This window comes from Aedes albopictus, chromosome 2, assembly GCF_035046485.1.
Source record: "Aedes albopictus strain Foshan chromosome 2, AalbF5, whole genome shotgun sequence".
Taxonomy (NCBI): domain Eukaryota; kingdom Metazoa; phylum Arthropoda; class Insecta; order Diptera; family Culicidae; genus Aedes; species Aedes albopictus.
The window spans coordinates 85,480,328-85,504,587 of NC_085137.1; the positions used below are offsets into that span (position 1 = coordinate 85,480,328).

Genomic DNA, 24,260 nt, shown 5'->3' on the forward strand with positions numbered 1-24,260 from the left:
CTCAAGTGCTTGGTTTTGTCTGCACGCATATAGATGAATCGCTCCGAAAAGTTCATGAATCCGAGAAAACTCTTCACTTCGTGTACGGTCTCTGGTCTACGGAACTCTCGGACTGCTTTTAGCTTCTCGTCTTCCACTCGCAGCCCTTGGTCGGACATTGAAAAGCCTACGAATTTAACCTGCTGTTGACCAATCACGCATTTGTCCCTATTGATTTTCACGTTATGTTCGTTGAGTCGAAGAAGTACAGCGTTCAAATTCTCGTCGTGTTCCTCCTTCGTTGCCCCGTAAACAATGACATCATCCAGATAACTCTTTTGGCCTCGGCATCCCGCAAGTACCTTTGTCTGCAATGCTTCCTGAAAAATGTCAGGAGCATTGCAGAGGCCAAAGGGCAGTCGCTTGAAACGATAGGTAGCGTCGCCAGCGAAGAAATTGGTCAAATGGCGCGATTCCTCAGCGATTTCCACATGGAAAAAGGCGCTGGTCAAATCGAGAGTGGAAAACCACTTCGCGCCGTGGAGCTCCGAAAGAATTTCTTCTAGCGTTGGCATTCGAAAGGGTGTTCGAATAATGCACTTATTTGGTCCTCTTAGGTCCACCACCAGTCGAATGTCCTCTTTGCCCTTGGGCACAACCAGCAGTGAGGAGCAGAAAGCCCTATCCATAGAGTCCGTCACACGTTCAATTATTCCAGACGACAAGAGATCTTCGAGTCTTCGCTGCGTTTCCGCTCGGAACGGCAAGGGAATATTTGTGAAGATATTGCGAGAAGGTGGTTTGCTTTTGTCGTACGTTAATACCACCGGTGGAAGATTGAACTTCGGGAACTCGCCGCTTGCTTCCACAGACATAATCTCGCCGGGAAAACTATCAAATGAGCCATTTGGAGATGCTGAATTCCGAATAGGTACGCTGAGCCCAACTTGAAGAACACTATATCGCAGAGCTGTTTCTTTACCCAACAACGACCTGGCATTTTTTATAACGTAGAATTTCTCGAAAAAACAAGGTCGGTCCTCGGAAATGTATAGTTCAGCAACGAACGTTCCAATGACAGTTATATCCCCCGGGCTGGCATATGCTCGGAGTGGTTTATCGGAACCGCTTGATACGCAAAACAATTGCTTTTTGGAATGTTCGTCGCTTACAAGAATAGAGAAAATATTCTCGTCAATCGTATTGACTTCTGCGCCGGAATCGATTAAAAATACCACGGGAACGTCTGCAATACGACCGAGAATGTTTCCTTCCTGATTTTCCAAGTCATAGCACCTGTTGATGGAACTTGATACTTGTGCCATACCCTGTAAATAATCACCAAGCCAGGTAACCAATTAGTATAACCCTCTCAATTGTTGGCTACCCAGGAAAATGTTTTTTTTCCTATGTCAATTCAGAGCCAAAAATAAATCAAATAAATAAAGAAATCATGTCATTTATTCGAATTCACCTTTGAATATGCAAAATCAACATTTAAAAGAAAAAAAAACAAGTTGCTGGTTACAGCTCAGTCGCACTTTGGCAACTTGATTAATTTAGGTTGAGAAATCACTTACGGTGTTTGCTTCCTCGGACTCGCTTTCTTCTTTTGATACGACGGCAATCTTCTTCGGCTTGGTTGCGTTGTCTCCTTCGTCACTGATTCGGCGCTTGGGTACGGTCGGCGTTGGCATCGTGCCACAGGCCCGTTCGATGTGGCCTACAACCTGACAATTGCGGCAAACTTTCGGGATAGCATGGCAGTTGTTCGGGGAATGAAAACGGCTTGTGCATCGCCAACACGGTGCACCGCCAGTGCCTCGTTCACCAGCAGATCGTGTTTCGTTCTGGCGACGGACATTGCTGCCACCTCGGAAGTTTTGCCAGTTTCCTCCTCGCCCGGGGTTACTGTTGGTCCTTCCTCGGAATCCTCTGAACGATCCACCGTGATAGTTCGCACGTTGATAGCTTGTTCCTGGTTGTCCATGTGCAACGGCTGCTACCATCGCTTCCGCAGCGGGCGGATGCGTTTTCGCGAAAATTTCCTCGTTTTTCTTGTCCAGCTCATACCCGTGAACTTTATCGATGAGCTCTGACAAGGATCCTCCTTTTCGCAGTATCTTCCGGCCAGCTTCACGCACCTTAATGTTTAAGGCATGCAATTGTATAACTTCGGCCGCGCTTTCCATTAGCTTGTCGTCGTCAAAGTCACACAATTTTGCTGCAGCAATCACTCGTTTGACGTATTTCGTATCGGGCTCACCCGGGATCTGAGCCATTGCCCTCAGTTTTTGACGTTGCATGAGATTGTATTCGCGGGATCCGAAAAAATCCTTCAATCGCCTCATCGCATTCGAGTAAGGAGCGATCGATACATCGGGCACGGCTTGTGGAGGGGTTCCGTCCAAAACCTCCAGCAACTTGGGGCCGGCCTTCACCTTCAATACGTTCATTTTAGTGCATTCGTCGGTTACTCCAATCAGATCCATGGACGCTTCCAGTAGTTCCTTCCATGTCTCAAAGGACTTACGGTCGATGTCGTCCTCATTCTCTGCCGGTCTACATTCCGGAATACTGAGTGACGCGACCGAGAGGGTGTTCATTGATGTCATGAGCAACGAGTCGCTTTGATTTCTTGGAAATTCCTCACGCATTGTCGAATGTCTCGGCATGACTTCAGACGGTCCATCGATCTGTGATCTGGATTCGCGAAGCTGCTTGTTGTCAGCACGTAATTGTTTTAATTTTACGGACAATTCAGAACTTCGCTTAGTCTGTGCTTCCAAGGCTTTTTCCAACTCCTTTTTTGTTGGCTTGGCAGCGCTCCTAAAAAGATCGTATGAATAGAACGGTGTTACTCCCCGAGCAATATAGTAGATATATTCGGTTTTGTAAATTTGAAAATGCCGAAAAAACATGTTCACCATTTGTTAATTATTTTGCGCATTGAGTACTACGGTACTACGGTACTACAGATAATCATCGTGATGCAGCACAACAAACGTAAGCTCAAAAGCTAGTGACCAGAAACGAGCGGCCATCATGATATAACAGATGTCAAATTTCAACAAACGAATATATCTATAATGATCCTTCCATAGTATGGAAAAAGTAAGGCCCGAATCATGAAAATGCCACACGAATACAAGCGTAACTTTAATTTGTGAGTTTTGGTTATGTTTCTCTTAGGCGCTGAAAAATTTTCTCGTAGGTGACGAGCTCAAGCGTCCATCGACCTTCTGAAAATTTCTATAAGTTGCACCGCGTGGAAACCATATTGAAAACGCCTTGAAGAATAGCTCGAGCTATGAGAGCTACACCAGTCTTTTACTTTAGGAATTCTCTCCACGTTCACTGAAAATCACACTTTCTAAACAGCTTCGGAAGTTTGGGATACATTTCTTACCAATTTTATGAATCCAACACTCCCGCAGGAGCGTCCATCTTCCTAGCTTTCCCAAAGACGCCAAATTCCAGCACACAAGCACCTAACATGTTCCTCCCTGGGAAGCTTGGATAAATTAAAATTAGCTTTCTCGAAAGCATGCAAAATCACACGCGCACAAGCGTCTCTTTCGTGAAATTCAAAAGCTTTCTCAGAAGCAATCAAACAAAATTTTCCTCCCGGGGAAGTATAATTATATTAAAAAACAGCTTTCTCGAAAGCATACTGAATCACACGCGCACAAGCGTCTCTATCGTGAAAATCAAAAGCTTTCTCAGAAGCGATCAAACAAAAGCAATACGCGCGCAAGCGTCTCCATATTTGATACGCGCTCAAGCGTCCAATGATTTTCTGGGAATTTCCAGAAGTTGCACTTTCCTTGAACCACGTGGAAACCATTGAAAACACCTTGATGAAATAACTCGTCGCAGGCTATGTGACGACACCAGTACTCTACTTTTACAGAAATCACTTTTAAAATCACACTTTCTAAACACGTTTTAAATTCGCTTCTCGCAAATACGAACGCCATTTTGCTTTTAGAAACATGCACATGACCGCCATTTTCTTTCGGCATTTAATAAAAATCCCATCTGAAAATCATGCGCAGATTTTCGTTTCTTTAAAACTTCTACAGCCACTTTACTTACTTTTTGGGAGCACGGTTTGCGCCATTGTCGAATCCGCCGTTCATTTTCAGCACCAACAACCCTTTTTTCCGCGCGCGAAACTTGATTATTTCTGGGTGCAGACACCCGTGCAAAACGCGATCGTCTCTGTCAACATACGTTCACAAACTGACGACCTGCTTTTCGCCACGCAAAGGCATGACCCGGCCTCATGACTACTCCTCGTTCATCCTTCGTTTTTACACACACACATACTACCAGCGTCGTCGTGCATTTCGCTTGCCGATCACAGGGTTCGGATCCAAGAGGCGAACTCTCATCAGTGCGGCGACGCATGCTGGCGTTTGCATTCCTTCCCGTTCCTCTCACACTCCCTACTCTCCGCTAATGCCGTCTGTAGCACGCTAACCGAGCACCGCGAGTTCGGGTTAAGACGGAAGAGATAAACGAACACAAACACAAACTCACCACGCATTTGATACGAGTGCTCGTATTGCGGCAATGCGAAGGAAGAACCGTTACCAGAATCTGAGATGCACTGAAACAAATGATCCGTTTTATTCAGTTTATTATTTATTTAATAATCATTTAATCTCTCTCATCTTGTTCCCTACTACAACGCCATTGGAGCTCTAGTAGTGTATTTCTATTTTATTCCCTGACATGTCGCGTATGTGAGAACGTATTCAATTTGTCGCGAGTGCATCGTTCATAGCAAAACAAGAATCGGTCTGGTGATTGTAGCAATTTGTTTACCAAAAACAAAGCCCCTAACAAATTTTCCCTTCCCGTATCCAAACTCCTAGTGATTACTCGTAGTAACGCAGAGAATCCCTCGGTTATTGGCCTAAGCGAGAATCACGTCATCACTTCCTTCCCTATCCTCAATTGACCTGCATTCGGACGCGGCCGGCGCTGGTATTGATTTTTGAAAAGTATTGGGATGCCAGCATTTACACAATGAGGAGAAGGCTAATCCCAAGCATTATCTGTTGGTTCTCTGTGTAAATGCAGCTGTCCTTGCAATAACAGAGGAGCAACCGCGGGCGGTCAACCATGCTCATGCTCATGCTTAGCTCAGGTGAGATTTGAACTCACGACCCTTATTCGCTAGACAAGTGCTTTTCCAACTAAGCTACCGAGCCAATTAATGACACGGCATTTTAGTTGTCACAATGTAATTCAAATCTCATCGATCATGTTTCATTCTTCCCTTAACTTGCACCGCAAATATATTCATCTCTTATGATCATATGTATACGAAGAGCGAGAGCAATTTATTTAGTGGTGAAACTGTTGCCTATCTTACAGGCGTCTCTTCTCCATCCACTTGATGGGGAAGAACGATCGGATTGGTTAACCGAAGACCGAGGAAAAAGGAAGGTAATCGCGAATAAGGGTCGTGAGTTCAAATCTCACCTGAGCTGTGGATTTTTTCGGAATTTCACTAATAATTTATCCATTTTTTTTCACACACACACACATATATATATATATATATATATATATATATATATATATATATATATATATATATATATATATATATATATATATATATATATAAAAAATCGACCGGTCCTTCGGGTACGGGTTTTTAAAAAAGGAACTTTCCTGGCTGAAGGCCTGATCAAGAATGATTTTATTAATTTCCAAAAGTGTTCTTCATGGGTTTGCTTATGGCCTACTTAGTTGCTATTGTGGTTGGCCGGATGGGTGGTGTCTGGTGGCGCGCGATGTCAGCAGAACGTGGAATGCTGATGGGTCGCGCGATTGTCGTCGTCGTCGTCGTTGATGTTGTTGTTGTTGTTGCTGTCTGTTGCTGTGCCCTGGGCGCGGGCAATGTGGGAATAATGCTTACGTTCGATATGGCTAAGTTCTGGTTTGATGATGGCGGTGTGGGCCGTTCAGTAACTGCTCCCTCCTGAAGAACGGACCGTCCCGGTTCGGTTTGACTGGTTGCTTTTGGTGTGCATGAGGAATGCTTTATGGACAGGTAGAGTATCGAAATGATGACGATGGTAAAAAGTATTAACGATATTCCAAAGGTTGATCGTTTCTGTTGCTCATGTAAAAATGTCAGCTGTTGTCGAGTTTGGAGATTGACTTCTTGCAGTTTTTGAAGTGTGAAATTGGTGCTTATGGTTTTGCTGTTGATTTCCAATCCGTTCAACGGAATCATGATTGGTTGCTGTTTTGTGGTGTATTCAATGTCGATGAATGATGTTTGGTTGATGATAACGGTACAATTTCTGAAAAATATTAGCGTGTTTCCAGAAATGTTTCGGCTGGAGAGCCCACAATTGGATGTGATCGGAGTGCTCTCATTTCCAGTATTAATGATGTAGTTACTACTGATTCGCTTAACTCGTCTCTCCTCGGTGACTTCTATGAGGTCGCAGCTGCCTGATTTTCCTCGTAAAAGTTTCGAATAACAGGTGTCGCTGGAAACATCCTTAATGTGGTGTTCACTGCACATGATACTCTGTCCTATTCCTTTACATTCTCCAGTTATTAGAAATGTTGATAAATCGTTGTTGAGTGCCTCTGCATATTGAACATTAAGCATTTTTCCATTTTTGATGACTGGCTCTAGTAGTTGGTGGATGAAAACGTCTTTTCTCAGCAACGGGATCAGGATGATGAACACGATTTTGTTGTCTTTGTGAATCACTGCTAAATCTAAATATTCTATCACTTGATCGAAGCTTTCGATATTAATATTTTCACTTTCCAAAATTTTTGTTGCTTCGTTAAGTTCTTCACTGGATAAGATATCTTTTGAAATGGTGTTAACTTTTGACATTTGTATTGCTTCAAATATATTGTTGACATGATTAGCAAGAAGATCGATATTAAGATTGAGGTTGAACAATTCTTTAACAACTTTGATTTCATCTGAGATATTTTTACCATTTATAAATTTTTGTCTAAAGTGTATAAAATTATTTTTGATAACATCTTGTTGATCGTTTACAATTTTAATGAGTCTGTTTAGTCTATCCTGGACTTTAAGATTAATCTTTATTTGTTCGTTGTTTTCTGTTACTAGAGCTTTATTTTGTTCGGACAATGTGTTAAGTTGTGTATTAATTTTTACAAGATCATTGTTGTCAAGATTTCCAGTAATAACTTTAATCATATTGCCAATACCGTTAAAAAGTCCTCTTTTGGTTCTAACAATGGGTACAATTTTTCTATAAGATTTTTCTATTGTATCTAGCTTTTTGTTAATCAATATTATTGAATCATTTATGTTGAAAATTTTTAAATCGTTAATTATTGTTCTAAGTCTTCTTACGATTGGTTCTACATGTGACATATCGATCATATGGTAAATTTTGTGGGAACCCATCCTGATTCTGCCTTCTCCGAGTTGTAATGATACGAGTCCTGGGTTATTTTGTAAGTCGTAGATTTGTATATGACTGTTGATTGTCGATGTCGCTACCGTCAGGCTCATCCATAATACAATTAGATTTATTGTTGCCATTCTCTGTGGAAAGAGAATGTTTACATTAGTGTTTTCGTTTTCTTTTCAGTTTGGATTTGTGGAATTTTATTCCGCTTGAGGTTATAATAGTTTTGAATCTGTTTTCTCTTACTTTGACCTTCTTAAATTTTAGTTTTGTTTTTCTTTTGATGCCTTGAATAGTGTTAAACACCTCTTCGTTTTCCTGGAAGTTCGGCTCCTTTTCTCTTGTTTTATTATGATAATCAACATTCTTTTTAGCATTTTTATCGAGTTTTAACATCACTTCATCTGTAATCTCCTGTCTATTCTCAAACAATCTGTCTAAATCAAGGGGTAAATCGTCTTCTTCGCGTTGTCCAAAAAGTATCTCGCAAGGCTTGTGTTGGTGTGCCGTATGTATGGTTTTATTATAGAGACCGAGAGCAATTTTGAATATTTGTTTCTGAGATAAATCGTCATACTTATCCTTTATGCAGCGAAAGATTTCAATCAGTGTTGAATGGAATCTTTCGACGATGCCGTTGGATTCACTATGGTTTGAGGGTGTGTATTCTACTTGAATATCTAGTCTTTGGAAAAGTGATCGAATTTCTATGGATTTAAGGGCCGGTTCATTGTCACAAACGATTTTCTTCGGAGTTGCATATCCGGTAATCAATTTAATTAAACCTGCTCTTACATCTGGAATTGATCGAGATTTAATATGAATAAGCATAGCATATCTAGAGAATCTGTCTACTGCGGTCAGGAAAAGATTGGGTTGAGCAATAAAAATATCTAAGTGAACTGTTTCGAAAGGTTTGTTAGGGATTTCTGGTCTATGTAGAGTGATATTGTACGGATGCCTTTCGTATTTGTTCTCCAAACACGTTTCGCACAAATTAACAAATCGTTGAATTTGTCGCTTCATGCCTGGAAAATAATACTGCTTGATAATCTGGGCCTGGTTTTCGGCAGCTCCTCTGTGCGCGCGGTCGTGCGTTTTCGAAATTATTTCATTTTGCTCCTCGGAAGTGCGTAAATCTGTCAACATTTTCTGACTGATTCTCACTTTCAAGATTTTGGCACGACTGAAATAATTGCGATACACAATATTGAGGGTATTAATAAGAGATTCGTCGCACATGATACCATTTACTCTTTTTGGATTCATATAATCTTTAAAAATATTGAGAACTATGGCTACGGAAAAGTCGAAGCGAACAATAGTTCTTCTATGAATATTCGGAAATATTTCCTCATATTCAGTAGATTCAATGTCGCCCTTTTTCAATATTATTTGATTGCTGAAGAAGTTTATGGGTAACTCTGTCATTTGAATCAAATCGCTAGCGTCAGATTCTGCAGAATGACATGTTTCGGCGTCTGAGGAATCTGTTGCATTATTTTCTTCGCTACCATGTGTTGCATGATCTGACGAGTCAGATGTATCGTTAGCATTTACCTCATTCCTGATTCTGGACAGTCCATCTGCAACGATATTTTGCTTACCTGGCCGATACTTGACGTCATAATCGAACTCCTGTAAACGTAGTCTCCATCGAAGCATCTTATCGTTGGGGTCCTTCAAACTAAACATGTACGTTAATGGCCTGTGATCAGTGAATAAAGTAAACTTCTTGCCATACAGATATGGCCTAAAATATTTACAACCCCATGTGATTGCTAAAAATTCTTTTTCTATTACAGAGTATTTTTCCTCTGTTTTGGTGAGCGTTCTCGAAGCAAATGCAACTGGTCGATCTTGCCCAATTGGTCCCTGCGAAAGCACGGCACCAACAGCAAATTGACTAGCGTCCGTCGTCAGAATAAAGGGCTTCGTAAAGTCCGGGTACTGAAGTACGTGACTGCTAGTTAGCAAAATCTTACACTTATTAAAGGTTTCGATGAATTCCTTGCTATGTGTAAGTTTTTCTCCTTTTCTTAATTGGGTTGTGAGTGGCTTCACAATTTTCGCAAAGTCTTTTATAAATCGACGGTAATAACCTAGGGTTCCAAGGAAACCTCTAAGCTCTGTTTCCGTTTTTGGAATTGGCCAATTTTTGATTGCAACCACTTTGTCAGGGTTGGGTTTTACACCATCGGCCGTGACTAAGTGTCCTAAAAAGGCTACTTCCTTACATAAAAATTCAGATTTGTCTAATTGAATTTTAAGGTTATATTTTCGCAATGCATCAAATACTTTGCGCAAGTTTATCAAATGTTCCTGATATGATGTTGAGTATACAATGATGTCATCCATGTATACTAGACATACTTTTCCAATTAAATCCCGTAGTACGTTATCCATCACCCTTTGGAAGGTGGATGGCGCATTCTTTAAACCGAATGGCATTTTGAGAAATTCATATTTCCCATGTTCTACGGTAAAAGCAGTTTTTCTAATGTCTCTTGGGTTCACCTCAATTTGATGAAATCCCGAGGCGAGATCAATTGTAGAAAAATAATTACATCTTCCGAGCTTGTCTAGAACTTCAGTTATGTTCGGAATTGGATATTTGTCATCAATTGTCTTTTCGTTGAGCTTTCTGTAGTCAACGACCAGACGCCACTTTTTCTTTCCTGAAGCGTCCATCTTTTTGGGTACAACCCAAATAGGTGACGACCATGGAGAATTGGAGGGTTTTATGATGCCTTGGTTGAGCAAATCTCTAACTTGGCTTTGCACCTCTTCTTTCAAACAAAATGGGTATCTATAGCTTTTTGTATACACAGGAATGTCATCTTTAGTGTCAATCCTATGTTTCACAACATTAGTAAACGTTAATTTTTCATTTTTAAGGTGAAAAATCTCTTGATAGTCAGATATCAATTTTACTAAACCAACTCGTTCTTCCTTATTCAAATGATCCAATCGTAATTGATCCATTAAATTTACGTGTACACTGCTATCAGAAACTGGTTCTGGAGGCGGTGTAATTTCAAAATTATTTTTCTCGATGCTACCTTTTAACATCTCTACTTCCGTGGGTTTATTGGTCATGTTGGTTATAATTAATTTAGTTTTAAAATTGTCGGCTTTATATAAGCCAGAATGAACAAAGGCTTCATTGTTTAAAACGAGATCTTTTGAGAGAAGAAATTCTCCTTCTTCTTCACAAGTTGGCAGCTCAATCACACGCGTTTCATTTGCATGTAATTGGAATTTGAAAATTTCTGGAAATTTCTTTTGCATAATAATGTTTGCAAAAGGTAAATGAAGGGTGTTAGTGTGTACGGAAATACTTGCCTGCAATTGGTTCAAGGACTCATATCCGATGAGTCCATCAAAATAATCATGGAAGTCATAAATTAAAAAGACGAGATTTTCGGTCCCAGGGTTACCATAGAAAGGATTTAATTCTACAAAATGTGTTATTTGGCATCTACCTTCAACATTCTTTACTGTCATTGGTTTCAAAAGTTCTCGAATAAATCCTAAGTTTGCATGACGAGGACTAATAATGGACTTATTAGCGCCCGTATCAATTAAAAACTTTAAAGGTCCATTTTTACTATTCACAGTTATGTATGGTATGAAATTAGTGGATTTCAGCTGAGTTTCTCTATAACTGTGGCTGTTTGAAAATTTACGTCTACATCGACGTTTTCATTATACGAAGGGTCTTGATTTTGGTTTGGATAATCTTGGAATTCTTCCGGAGGATATGGGATTTCAGGATTATCGTAATAATCATTATAATCTTCATATTGAGGTCCCACTTCCTGATTTTGTAACTCATTAGTAGGTTTTTGACTAAATCTACTTTGTTGAGTCCTATTTGAAATGTTGGAATATTGATTCTGTTGGTTATGGTTAGGTGGTCGACTCGCAAATCTGTTAGGAAAATTTCCTGGACGATTTGAAAAATTTTGTACTGCTCTATTTGGAAATGTTGCTTGTTGGTTAAAAGATGTATAGGATGTTCTATTTGGAGCGATTTGCGAAGAGTTCTGTGTTTTAGCGTTTCCTGCGATATTCATAAATGTTCTCTATGGTAGAGGGTTGTTAGATGGAGGATACATGTGGGTTTGCGCTACTTTTCGATTTTGTCTATCGTCAAAATCATATTCACAATTTCTGCGTGCAAGTTTGTTGGCCTTTTCATTGGCAAACTGGTAAGCTTGGCACAAAGTAGTGGGTTGTAAAATCCCTACGTGAGACGAGTACGGCTCATCTAACCCGTCTATGAATTTTTCCAGACAAAGCTTGTCTGTAAATTTCACTAGTTCATCTGGATGTCGCCACTGACTATCCATCTGAATATGTGTAGAAATCCCTGTATAGCAATCGCTGATTGCTGTATAAAAATTCCTTACTGTGTTTCGATTTTGTTTGAGGGAGAAAAGTCTCTGTAAAAGAATAGACAATTCTCTTTTGTCCCCATAAATAATTTTCAGTTGTGTTTTAATCTTGTCCCACTCGAGCGGAGTTCCACTAGAGGCCAAAAGATCTCCAGCTTCTCCAACAATTTTATTCCGAATTTCCATGAGCCAAAGCTCATAAACATTCGTCCCAATCAAATGATCGTATTGTCTGATGACACGATCGGCGCATGTAATCCAATGGTTTACTTGCCTTGAATTACCCGAAAAATTTGGTAGGTTCTTGATGAGGTCAGGAACCTTGCCTCTTTGACATTCTACATCGATATTTATCACAGGATTCCCTGGCACAGCTGGTGCTGGAGGAATCGCTGCTTCCCTCGAGTTAGCTGGGTCAGGATTTGCTCGCAATCTGTCCGAAACCTGATCCTGCCTTTCTTCTAATTCTGCTATGTGTGCGTTACGATCACTCAGCAACATATTAAGATGTTCGATTTGCTGTTGCAAATCTTCGACCTGGTCGCTTCTTTCTGCCATATTCCCTGAACGAAGACCTGGTCTCATTAAAACTGATCAAATGCAATATTACAAGTGTTCACCAAAATTCGGAAAAAAAAATCACAAGCTTCAAAAACGTTATTATTTAGACGTCAAAAAAACAAAATATAAAAATATTACACACAGTTCAATTCCTGCTTCACTGTCTCTCTTATCACTCTTTCCTGAATAAAAGGTTTAGCACAAAATTTGTTCTTGTCAAGAAAATCACATAAAACACCTAATCCAATCACTTATTCACTTAATCAAAATCTCTTAATCACTTAAAAAAAATCACGAAATTAAAAATAAAAGAAACTGGGGGACTCACCACTAATCAGCGATAATCCGTCGCCAACGTTTTCACGGATGAGCTCCCGTCCGAATGCGCCGTGCTGTCGTCTCTTGTTGAAGTAAAACGCCTCCTCCCTGGCACTTTCCAATAGGCTGCTGGTCCCTGGTTGTCCAATAGGTGGAAGTTTTTCACTCGCGAAGTTTAAACGATTAACACTTTGCGCATCCTACCGACTGCGCCAAAAATCGACCGGACCTTCGGGTACGGGTTTTTAAAAAAGGAACTTTCCTGGCTGAAGGCCTGATCAAGAATGATTTTATTAATTTCCAAAAGTGTTCTTCATGGGTTTGCTTATGGCCTACTTAGTTGCTATTGTGGTTGGCCGGATGGGTGGTGTCTGGTGGCGCGCGATGTCAGCAGAACGTGGAATGCTGATGGGTCGCGCGATTGTCGTCGTCGTCGTCGTTGATGTTGTTGTTGTTGTTGCTGTCTGTTGCTGTGCCCTGGGCGCGGGCAATGTGGGAATAATGCTTACGTTCGATATGGCTAAGTTCTGGTTTGATGATGGCGGTGTGGGCCGTTCAGTAACTTATATATATATATATATATATATATATATATATATATATATATATATATATATATATATATATATATATATATATATATATATATATATATATATATATATATATATATATATATATATATATATATATATATATATATATATATATATATATATATATATATATATATATATATATTATATTAGGGTGGCTCAAGCTTGTATGGCAAAACCACATGTCATAACTTTTTTCAACGTTTAAAAAGTACCGATGTTTTAATAGTTTGTGAAGCATTTACATATTGTTAGCGTACGTTCAAAATTTCATTCGATTCGCTTCACTGGTTTCCTAGATATGACACCTCAAAAATGAGTTTCCTGAAAAATAGTGTTTTACCCGAACGGTTCTAACTTTGCGAAATATTAATCAATCGAGCCCAAATTTGTACCAATCATGCACACATAATAGTTTGACAAACAGTAAAAATTTGAGATTTTTTTATGCACTCTATGAAAAGTTATAGCTTGTTGAACTTTTTGTGAGAGAAAATTTAGTTGCCTATCCCAAACATTTTGGCCATTTTGGTATATGTTGAGTTTCATTAAATATCATTATTTCACCACACGGATTGGTATACCGATGACTTTACCCTTAAGTCGAAAGTATTGTTTTTTATTATTTTTTGTAAATTATCTTTGAAAAATGCGTTATAGATTTGAATTTTCTCCTAGGCAAATTTGTGGCCCCTACCCAAGCAACACACTTGGACATTAATAAGTTCCTGTAATTTGTATGCAACTATATTGAAAGTTATGCCATTTGAACCAATCGTCATGTTAACGACTAAATTACAACTAAAAAAGCGCAAGAGGTGGAGCCAATATAAAACATCCATTCGTGATATAAACGGTTTTAATACGCAATTGAATTATAACCAAGATACAACGTATAGTCGACTTACAAACTGTGACCGGTTCGACAACTAGTCAACTAGTCACCACATTCGTCACTGCCAGTGACTATGCACCCACAGTTTCGTTCAAGTGATCAATAATTATGTGCACAAATATGCCGCAAAAAAGTCTGACCGAGAACGTCAATTTGTGTGCCGCTCCAGATTTATCGGTAAGTCACACATTTTGGCTCCGTATTCCCAACGCGCCTCAGTCTACCTATCATTTTGCGAGTGAAAATTTAGGCATTTGTGGTAAAAATTAACTCGCCATATTGCTTTGACGGAGTACATTTCAGCTGCTTATTTAATGCACCCGTAAAATGCTGAAAATTAATTTTAGAATTTAGAAAGATACTATTTGCTAAATCATGCCTATGGGAATCCGTATTGACAAAGTACAACAATGTTGCACGCGGTACACGGAACCGCCAAACTACCCAAAATTGGATTCTTTTAACGCAATCCCATAGTTCGGCCCACTAAGTCAACATTTGCGTGAATCGATTAAACTTATGCTAGGTAAATTGCTTCCCATTTACGTAGACAAGAGGCTGTCCATTTATTACGTAAGCGAAATTTAACGTTTTTTGTAGAAAATGTTAACCCATTGTAAAATTTGTCGTGGGAAACTCCTAATATGTTTGTACGTTACGTTAGATTTCTCAAACCCCCATATATTCCCAGTGGTAGGTACACGCAGAACTCGATGTACACAGAGCAACGAGTAACTTTCACGCAGCGATCGAAAAGACAAAAGAATTTTCACGCAGATTTGTGTAACACCGGATCAGCACATTTTTTGTGTTGATCCAGTCGTACGCAGATATGAGTGAAAAATCCTTTGTCTTTATGCTCGCTGCGTGAAAGTTACTCGTGCGATGTGTTGTTTCATTTAAGGTGAGTACCTGTCCAACAGGTGTACCAGTCGTTCAGTACTGCGAAAATGAGGCTTTTTTATTGAGTCATTATTATACTTCCAATCAGATTTTTTTTTCTATTATACCACTTTAACTTTATAAAATTTGGAATATGTCGATAAATTTATGAAGAAAAAATTTCATTTCATTTGTACATGATTTCATAATTTTTGAAACATTTTGGTTTTTTATAGTGCATTTTATATTTTTCATGATCACAAAAACATTTTGCCGCACATTTTGGAACGTCTACCTCTCCTGTCAAAATTGTTCGTTATGTTCTAAATAAGTTCCAGGCGCAACATGTTTATAACAATCAGAATCAATGTTTTGGTTGATTTGGTTTGTAAACGGTTGTAACTAAGATTCGTTGAAACAATAACATTATACTTCAGTTACAAATTGGTTTCGCCAGTTTCGACTAATGATGACGTTTGTTTTCATTTTGCTAGTTGTTATAAAAATGTTATACCTCAGTTTGGCATTACCAACAGGATTTTAATAGGTTTTAATTTTGTTTGTTTCATGAAAACTCAGTTGCAACATGTTTGCAACGATGATCATTTCCATTTTAGTTGCAGGTGCTACTTGGGTATTCCGTTCTACAATTCGTTCTTTGACATCAAAAATCTAGCTCCTCTCGTTCTTTTTTATTCTTAATCACTTAACCTAATTTACAGCTTTTTTGTCCACTAGTTCACTACGTGAGCGATTCCAATTGGACGCTGCACTTACACTTTGTGCAGCGCCTACATGTATTCTATTCTAATTCAACTATATCGAACTGGTGCCTTTTGCTGCTTCAACTTTTCTACCCTGTCCACGGTAGAATGATGAGCACGATAATGCTGATGTGTGGCTGCTGTTCCTTTTCCAGTCCGATTGGGGGTCGTCCATTATGAGTTGCGGTTCGCCGATATCCAAGTTTCCGGGTTCGTTCGAGCATATGCTCCGAAGAGGGTCAGGTGTCACAGTTGCTCTCGGGGGAAAGAGCAACTGACGAAAAATTGCAAGTGTCGGGGCTGGGATCGAACCCATGACCATCCGCTTATGTAGCGAACGTATGGACCACTGCGCCACGGGCCCCGACAAATCTCTCGTGTTCTTGTAATTCCGAATTCAACATCGTATTTCTGATCATGAATTTGCAATTGGTCAAAATATTCATGTATGCAAGAGAACAGAATCATGACCAAAGCAATCTAATCAAATCACACCATTTCAAATTCCTGTGGTGTTAATATAAAGTAGGATGGATCAACGTGTTATGGGAAAATTATAATTTGATCGCATCAACACTAAATTAAGTTTTTTTCCAATCTCCTTTTGCGTCTAAAATTAGTGTTCTCAGGATCGGCTAATGCCCACGTAAAGATCATGAGTACGTATTCGACGAGAAAGGCACTATCACCACTAGGTGGATCAATCTGGGTTTTATAAATTATTTTGTTATCTCACTTTATGCGATAAACCTAGGACCTAAACTGTTAACATGACTGTCACATTTGTTTTCGATTTCAATCAAGCAGAGGTGCACCCAGGAGGTTTCAGAGGGTCCTACGGGCGTTCCAATGGAATTTCAGTGGCGATCAATCGAGGCCTACGGGGCCTACGGGGCTTTAGTGATATCACGAGCGTTCCATACATGCGGTTTCAGGTGCGCTCCAGGGGTGTTTAAAAAACTTTCAAAGGATCCCATGGGCGTTACAGATGTATTTCAGGGGCGTTTAGGAGCGTTCCAGGTGTCTTCATGGACATTCTAGGGAGTTTAATGAACGTTATTTAGAAATTCAGGGGATTTTAGAGGCATCCCAGGGATGCTCCAGAAGGTTGCTGGGGCGTTCCAGAGTGTTCCAAAAGGTACTAGAGGGTTTCATAGTTGTTCCATCGGGTTTTAAAAGAATCCTATATGCGTTACAGAAGTGTCCAAGGAGTTTTAGGGGTGTGCCATGAGGTTTGGTGGGCGTTTCATGACGTTTCACGAGGTTTCAGAGTTTAAAAGCTGTTCCTGGGAGTTTCAGGGGTGTTTCACGGGCTCTCCATGCGGTATCAGCAGCAATGCCATGCCAGATAATTTTCCGTGTCACTCGTTCAAATATCTTTACGCCATATATTTTTTTTTTTTGGTGGAAAACCTGTATCCTATACAAATGCAAAATCTGAATGACATATAAATGCTATCTGTACATACGCTCATGTGTATAAAACAGATAAATCTGTATATATGGCATCTCTGGGTATCAGGAACACTCCAGGGTGTTTCAGTGGGTTTCAGAGATTTCCAGGATCGTTTCAAGGGGTTTCAAAAGGTCACATGGGCGTTCCAGGTGGGTTCGATTCCAGAGGATTTTAGTGGTTCCAGGAACGTTTCAGAGGTGTATCATGGGCGATCCATGATTTTTTTTTATCTGTATTAACGAGATTTTTAGCCCTGGACTAGTTCATCTCGGGACCCACGCTTTACTTCCCTTCCGAAGGAAGAACTCACATTTTGTGAGTTTGTCGGGAGTGGGGATTCGATCCCAGGTCCTCGGCGTGATAGTCACGTGTTCTAACCATCCAACCAGGTCCGCTCCGCTGGCGATCCATGTGGTTTCAGAGATGTTCCAGTGGGTTTCAGGAGGTTTCAGGACCGTTCCAGGTGTTTCCATGCAAAATGTATCCCTGATGTCACCTCAAACCCTCAAAAACCTTGAAGCCCCTCTGTAACCCGTGAGATGTCCTAGAAACCTCCAAAACCCTTCCGAAACCCCCTGAAAATCCTTGAAACACCTCTGAAATATCCCTAAAACCCCTTTAGAAGCCCTAAGGAATCCCCGAGACCCCCGAGAACCCTTCGGGGTTCCAATGAATTTGTAACAAACAATTTTAATTGAGATTTTCGGAACGAATCGTTATTTTATTTCTAAAAAAAAATGTTTCTCTCTACAGCAGTGGTATGTAGAGTGCCTGGAGGTAAACCTAACATAATAATTTGCAGTTTTTGTTGTTTATGTAACTAAATCATTAAACCTTTATCGTGCATTAGCATGCGCTCACCTCGCTGACCTAGAACACGTTTAGGGGTCATAATGACCGCAATGCACGACTAGGGTTAAGCAGCCGAACAAAGTTATAATAGAAGTTTTATATTACGTCAAATAAAATCATCTGCAGTTGTACATGATAGAATGATTTTTGAGAAATGTGCATATATGGTCACCAGAGTTGTATGAATAAAGCAAATGCATTTACACAATCTTCCTTGATCGATTAACGATTCACTTAACAGACTTGTATCTGGATAACGTGAACTAATTTGTTGGCTTTGAAAATTCTTCCACATGATCCTCAAGGAAATCGTAAATTTCCATAAATCAGCAAACGATTCCTGAGGTATTTCAGCATAATTAAGCTGTGTCCTTGAAAGGCTCCCACACACCGAGCGGTCCTAGTCCTGTGATGTCGATGATTGTCACTTATAACCGTGAAAACCCGAAAAGAAAATTACTACCCATTTTGTCAAATTTTCGACTCCCAACCACCAAAGGACCTCCGTGGTAGGTGCCAGCCGAAATGCGTTTTCCTATCCTCTCATCCCCGTTCGACAATCGAACTACTGTCTCCCGTGTTAGTTCCGCTCGGTTCCAGTGCATCCCAGTTGCTGCATAAGTCCTTTTCTTTCCTCCGGCTGGCAAAGCTGAAACCAAACAAATCAATTAACTCCATACCGATCCGAACAAATCCGCCAATTCCGAAAGCCGCCTGTGCCATCATGGACGAGAGGAGGTCCTGGAGTCGGAGAATAGTGCGCAGCGCAGCTTCCTTTTGCGCTCGGCAGACTAAAAGAACCGTCTGTCAGCTCGTAAAAACCCTCAATTCGATACAAATATTTAACATCAAAAGAACGCAGCGTTTGCGGTGATTATGTGATTCGGACCCGACAAGGGATCGATCGGTTTTCAGTGGTTCCGTCTGTTCGGGTATGGAGGGAGAACAAAAAAAAATGACGACGGAGACCGGAGAACGTTTCGGCATGCTGATTATTTGGAATGATTTTCTGACTTTATTTTATTAAAACATTTCAATTTTGGTGAAAATATTTCGTTCTCTAAGTACGGGGTCTCTCTGGTTGTGTTGGTCGATTGGGCGAAATGACGATGGAAGACGGTGCGTGAATAGAAGATTTTTTTAAGAAAAGAGGAATGCTGCTTATAAAGCCTGTATCCGCAATAATCGGGACACAGAAATACAGCTGTAACTCTGCAATAGATACATGAAAATTGCTCAAATTTTGCCTAATAACATCTTAAGATGTGTTCACTTTACCTTCAAAATTTCATGTGAATAGGTGCAGTAGTTTTTGTTGTAGCAATGAAAGAGCAGAATGTGCGCCATTGAATTTTGTACAGCCCCTATATTTGCGTGTAACTGCTGTAGCACCCTTTATTGATTCGGTTGTACTATTGAAAGTACTATACCAATAATCATAAAATTTTGCAGGCATAAAATACACATAATCAACTACCTTTCGTGAAAATTTCATGGAAATTGGCAGAGAAATTCAAAAGTTATGAATAGACAAACATCGCACATGCAAAACATGAAAAATTTTCACTAACACTCACTCCTATCAACACCAATAGCTTTCAAACCAATTGAACGAGGTTGGTGAAATTTTGCAAGAAAATGTCTCAATAGGTTAGGTATCATAACAACTAACGACATTTCATAATTATCATTACAGAATCTTGAATTGTAGCGTAAAAGACCCATCTATTATGCGAATGAAAATTGGTCATGATTGTACAAAATTCTTAAAACCACGCCTGTTTGTTTTTCATCCACAGTTAAAAGATATGCATCGATTTTTATGAAATTTTGCACAAATGATAAACATACACCAGAGAGTTCTCAGTCAATTATTTGGCCAATTTAACCGATTTATTACAGAACTACAGCCGTACTTCTGTGTCCCGATTATTGCGGATACAGGCTTTACTTTGTCCATGAGCCACTCCACGTCAAGTGACCTTAGAGATTGACAGTTTGGTTTTAATCTAAATCACTAAATGTACTATTTATGGATCACTAATTTAAAATGTTAAGACTTAGGTAGTTAATCCACACCCTTCCCCCTATTGAAGATTTTTTGTGGTCTTTGTGGTCGGAAACTTCAGAAAGCTATGCAAAACATATAAAAAAAATCGTAAGGTATAGGTTTTTGGAAAAAGATAGTCATATTTTCCATGTACATAGGGATGGGGCTGACCATTTATTATGTAACGAAACTCTCACAAGTTTACCGACACCCTCTCCCTTCCTGGTAAGATTTTTTGCATGATAACACAATTATTTTTATATGGCGGGTAAGATTTCTCAAACCCCCTCCCCTCATAAACCCTTACCCTTAATTAATGGAGTACAATAAATACACTTGATGAAGTCAAGAATTTTCAGATATTTAACACAATTTTAAAGCAAATACTTCCATTCAATGTGCCGTTGACATCGAAGTAAATCCCTAGAAGAATGAAACATCCCAAAGAGATACGTACTCGCCTAGAACACAATGCAACCAAATAGGCAAAGGCAGGAAAGAGGGACACCGTGTCTAATTAGGTTTTACGACAATATTATCACAGCAGCAGCCAGCGCACAGCAATGACTTCGTTTGGATCGCTTTGAAAAGGTATTGTGCGGGTAGTGATTGTGTCGATCCGCTTGGAGTAAGAAAAGATTTTGAGCTCGGACAAATCAATTTGTTGCTCAGTTTGCACCTCTGCTTTCTGTAGCTATATTCTGCCCTGTTCCTAATAAAGGTAATGATTGTTTCTATCTTTGAGCTCGAACAACAGCTATAAATTCAACCTTCCAGTGATAAAATCAATCGATTGTACCCTAACTTCTGTAGTCCTTGTTTAGATTTTGATACGCGATTACACTTGCTTAAATAATTATAACCCATGTGATTAATAGTTGTTTGGTAAAAATGCAATTCAGCTGCCTTACCTTGATCAGATCAACATTTAAACCAAGTTTGTTTGTTTTACCAAACCCATAGCTCAATTAATTAATTTGTTGATGCACCCGTCCACACCGTCTTGCATGAGTACCTATAACTAACTCCATGCAGCCGCTGAGTGAAAACATAATTCTATCCAGAAGATTAATTACAAAACGATGACTTTCGATACACCGAACCATGCCAAGGATCGTCCCGATATTAGCTTCTTTTAAAAAGGACTTTTGTTGTGGCTGGGACAACCTACAATACCCAAAATCCAAAAATAAGATGTATCATCCCACTGGTCGAAAACAATAAATAATGACGTCCGCATTCTCCGGTGCATCGTCAATCGACTCCGGGCTCATGGTTCATTGTTAAAAAATGTATCACAGAGCAGGTGATATTTTGTGTTGAAAACAGCATAAATGTTGGAAAACAATAAGATTTTTACTTCACCGTGATAACATACTTTTCAGGTTCCGTGGACTTTTGTGCGGGTCTCTGACTAAGTTAAAATCCTAATTATAAAAATGGACAAAGGTATATACAAGTGATGAGGGCAGGGTTGTTGGTATGGGTACAACACGTGTTCTAGTTGGTTTATAAAATGCCCCTAAATTGATAAATCGCGTTTAGTATACGAGCGTATCTACACTACTGATCGATTGGCCGACAAACCATATCCAGTTATGTACATTTTTCTAGATCCAAGTCCTGCAACGAAAAACATCGAAAAAACACCAGAATAGTGATAGCTTTTTTTTTCAGAATAGGGTAGGTAATCAAAATTTGAACCAAATTGTGGCTTTCTGAAGCAGTGCAAATTTTAAGTGATTTTTTCTCCCGCATGGAAATAATTTACTACGGCAAAATCGTATGTACATGAAAGCCACGGATATAAGCTTTCTGTTAAATGGTAAAAAGTTGGTATTTGCACCGAATTTCATTGAAATATTTGATTTTTCATCAACAATGATTTTAATCTTAATTTGAACCATCGTAATCATAATTTGAACCAATTTTAATCTTAATTTGAACTACTGGCGGCAGCAGCTCGAGCAACTCACAAAACAGCCAATTCCATGCTAAACAATGAAAAATCACATGAACCTGCTAATTCTCATACCTATTTTCCATTAGGCAGTGGAATCTCAACTCAGAATGTTCGAAATTCTTTAGGAATTTGGAAACTAAATTTGGATTTTTTTTATCCCCCAAGAGTAAACAATGCAACCACTAGCGCAATCTACAGGCCAACACTAGAAGCTCACTTCCGTTTACTAGTTCAAATTTAGATTACAAATGGTTCAACTTAAGATATTGTCGTCGCGGTTGAAACCCGAAGTTTCCCACACCCGACAATCGAATTTCCTGAAAATCCATACGTGAAACCCAACGTCGGACGTAGTGCGCTGGACAGAAGACTTGGCCCTCTATCCAGCGCACTGTGCCCGACATACGTCCGACACACGGTTTAGGAGAAACATCGATTTTCGCGTGTCAAAAATTCCGATTTTCAACTACACGAACAATAACATTCTCCAAGTATGAATCACTCAAATTTGATAATTTTATGACAAATAATGCGGAATATTATTTGGTTGGTCGATTCTACGATAAATAGGCTTTCATTTGACGTGTTCACATATTGCGTGTGATACAATGCATGAGCTGTACGAGTGCACCGAAAATGTGCTTTCTCTTGGGGGAAATTGGTGAAATCACAGTGATTTTTCAATTGCCTGTTTTCCATGACAAAAACGCTTTTTTAAATGCTTGTAAAGTCCATGTTATCAGGTTATATTACGGAAAGCTGTTTAACATCTTTTTCGGGACAATATTTGTTTGAAAAGTACGTCGTTTTAATGAATTTTGAAATGGTTCAAATTAAGATTACAATTTGACTAGTTCAAAGTTTGATTTCTTACCCTAATAGAAAAAGAAAATCGATGAAATGAAATCGATTAATTGCAGATATGCCCGTAAGATACTGAACGCGAGATATGTTTGTTCAGTCGGCAATTGTTATCTTTAGGAGCGATGAAACCGAGCATATCAAACATGTTCGACACCAGTGAGGTTGCGGCATCGGTAGCAAAACAATCCAGTTCCAAAAGGTTAAACAAGCAGTGCTATCAAAATTACTATTTGGTCGTAATATTTTCTTTGACTGGAGTCTCAACCCTAGCCACATTCAACGTATTTAAACTACGAAAGCTATTCAGTTAAATGCACAGAGTAAACTACATGTGCTCTTTTATAGTCCTTTGAAAGATTCAAACTCTTCTTTAAAGTAAACTATGTATACCTGAACTGTTTGCCCCTGACTTTCTTCGCTTGGAGGATGACCCATTGGGGTTGACTCTATTAACTGCATTTACGAGTTTCTATTCTTAAAGAAAAGATGCTCATCACAGTTTATTGGCATCATCTATCGCATTGAACAGCATTGTTACCTGAAATAGCAATAAACGGGATTTCCTTACCTGCCCACCATTAGCCACGATTCCATGTGATGCAGATTGAATTTAAATTTTAATGACGAAAATTTATATACATTAACATGATACAACAAGTCATCATCAACAGAAGCGACAACAATTATTGATCTAAACAATAGTTTCCAATCATTTCCAAAACCTGCAGAAAACATCAAAAACTTACATCCCGCTCAAAGTCACTGTCAAACAATAATTCAGCACTAATTTGCTTCCATTGTACTGGCGTGCCCCGTCCCGTACCTTAACTGTTCGGGTTTCTTCCAACAATCCCCATTCGTATGTGCATCCCGAAATGACAATATTTTCCTGTAGAAAGCCTTCGCCAATCCCAGGCAGCACAATGACGACGGCTATAAAAACGCCCCAGTTTTCTCAGTCGGCAAACTTCGGGACTGACTGAGTCATGATTCCAAAAACACCACAAACGTTAATGAGTTGTCATTGTCAACGCAAAAGTCACAGTCCCCGAGAGAGAGGAAACATTGCTCCCATAATTGCGCCCCTCTTGCGGAATGGCTTTTCGGCTTTTTGGGTTGACTTTGATGAGGATACCTGGATGCGGAAAGGTGGTGGAAGATTAATTTGCGAAATGGGATGTTTGACTGAGAGAAATTTGCACTTTTATGATAAACGAAGTTTGGTTTCAACATTACTCAAAAAT

General features: G+C 39.5%; 2 protein-coding genes across 2 annotated transcripts; both read right to left on the reverse strand.

Annotated features, from left to right (window-relative positions):
- Positions 1 to 1,538: 1,538 nt before the first annotated feature.
- LOC115260128 (uncharacterized) lies at positions 1,539 to 2,585 on the reverse strand. Its single transcript, XM_029861033.2, has one exon. The coding sequence runs from the start codon at positions 2,583 to 2,585 to the stop codon at positions 1,539 to 1,541; it is 1,047 nt and encodes a 348-aa protein (XP_029716893.2).
- Positions 2,586 to 5,675: 3,090 nt separating this feature from the next.
- On the reverse strand, positions 5,676 to 13,266 carry LOC115254451 (uncharacterized). The gene is made up of 2 exons (XM_062850012.1): positions 12,705 to 13,266; positions 5,676 to 7,552 (listed from the first exon to the last, which is right to left on the reverse strand). The coding sequence occupies exon 2, from the start codon at positions 7,547 to 7,549 to the stop codon at positions 5,741 to 5,743; it is 1,809 nt and encodes a 602-aa protein (XP_062705996.1). The 5' UTR covers positions 7,550 to 7,552; positions 12,705 to 13,266; the 3' UTR covers positions 5,676 to 5,740.
- Between the last annotated feature and the right edge of the window lie 10,994 nt (positions 13,267 to 24,260).

Bases quoted from the DNA above. Each gene is read 5' to 3' on its own strand.
- LOC115260128 (XM_029861033.2), bottom strand. From the start codon at position 2,585: ATGAACACCCTCTCGGTCGCGTCACTCAGTATTCCGGAATGTAGACCG.
- LOC115254451 (XM_062850012.1), bottom strand. From the start codon at position 7,549: ATGGCAACAATAAATCTAATTGTATTATGGATGAGCCTGACGGTAGCG.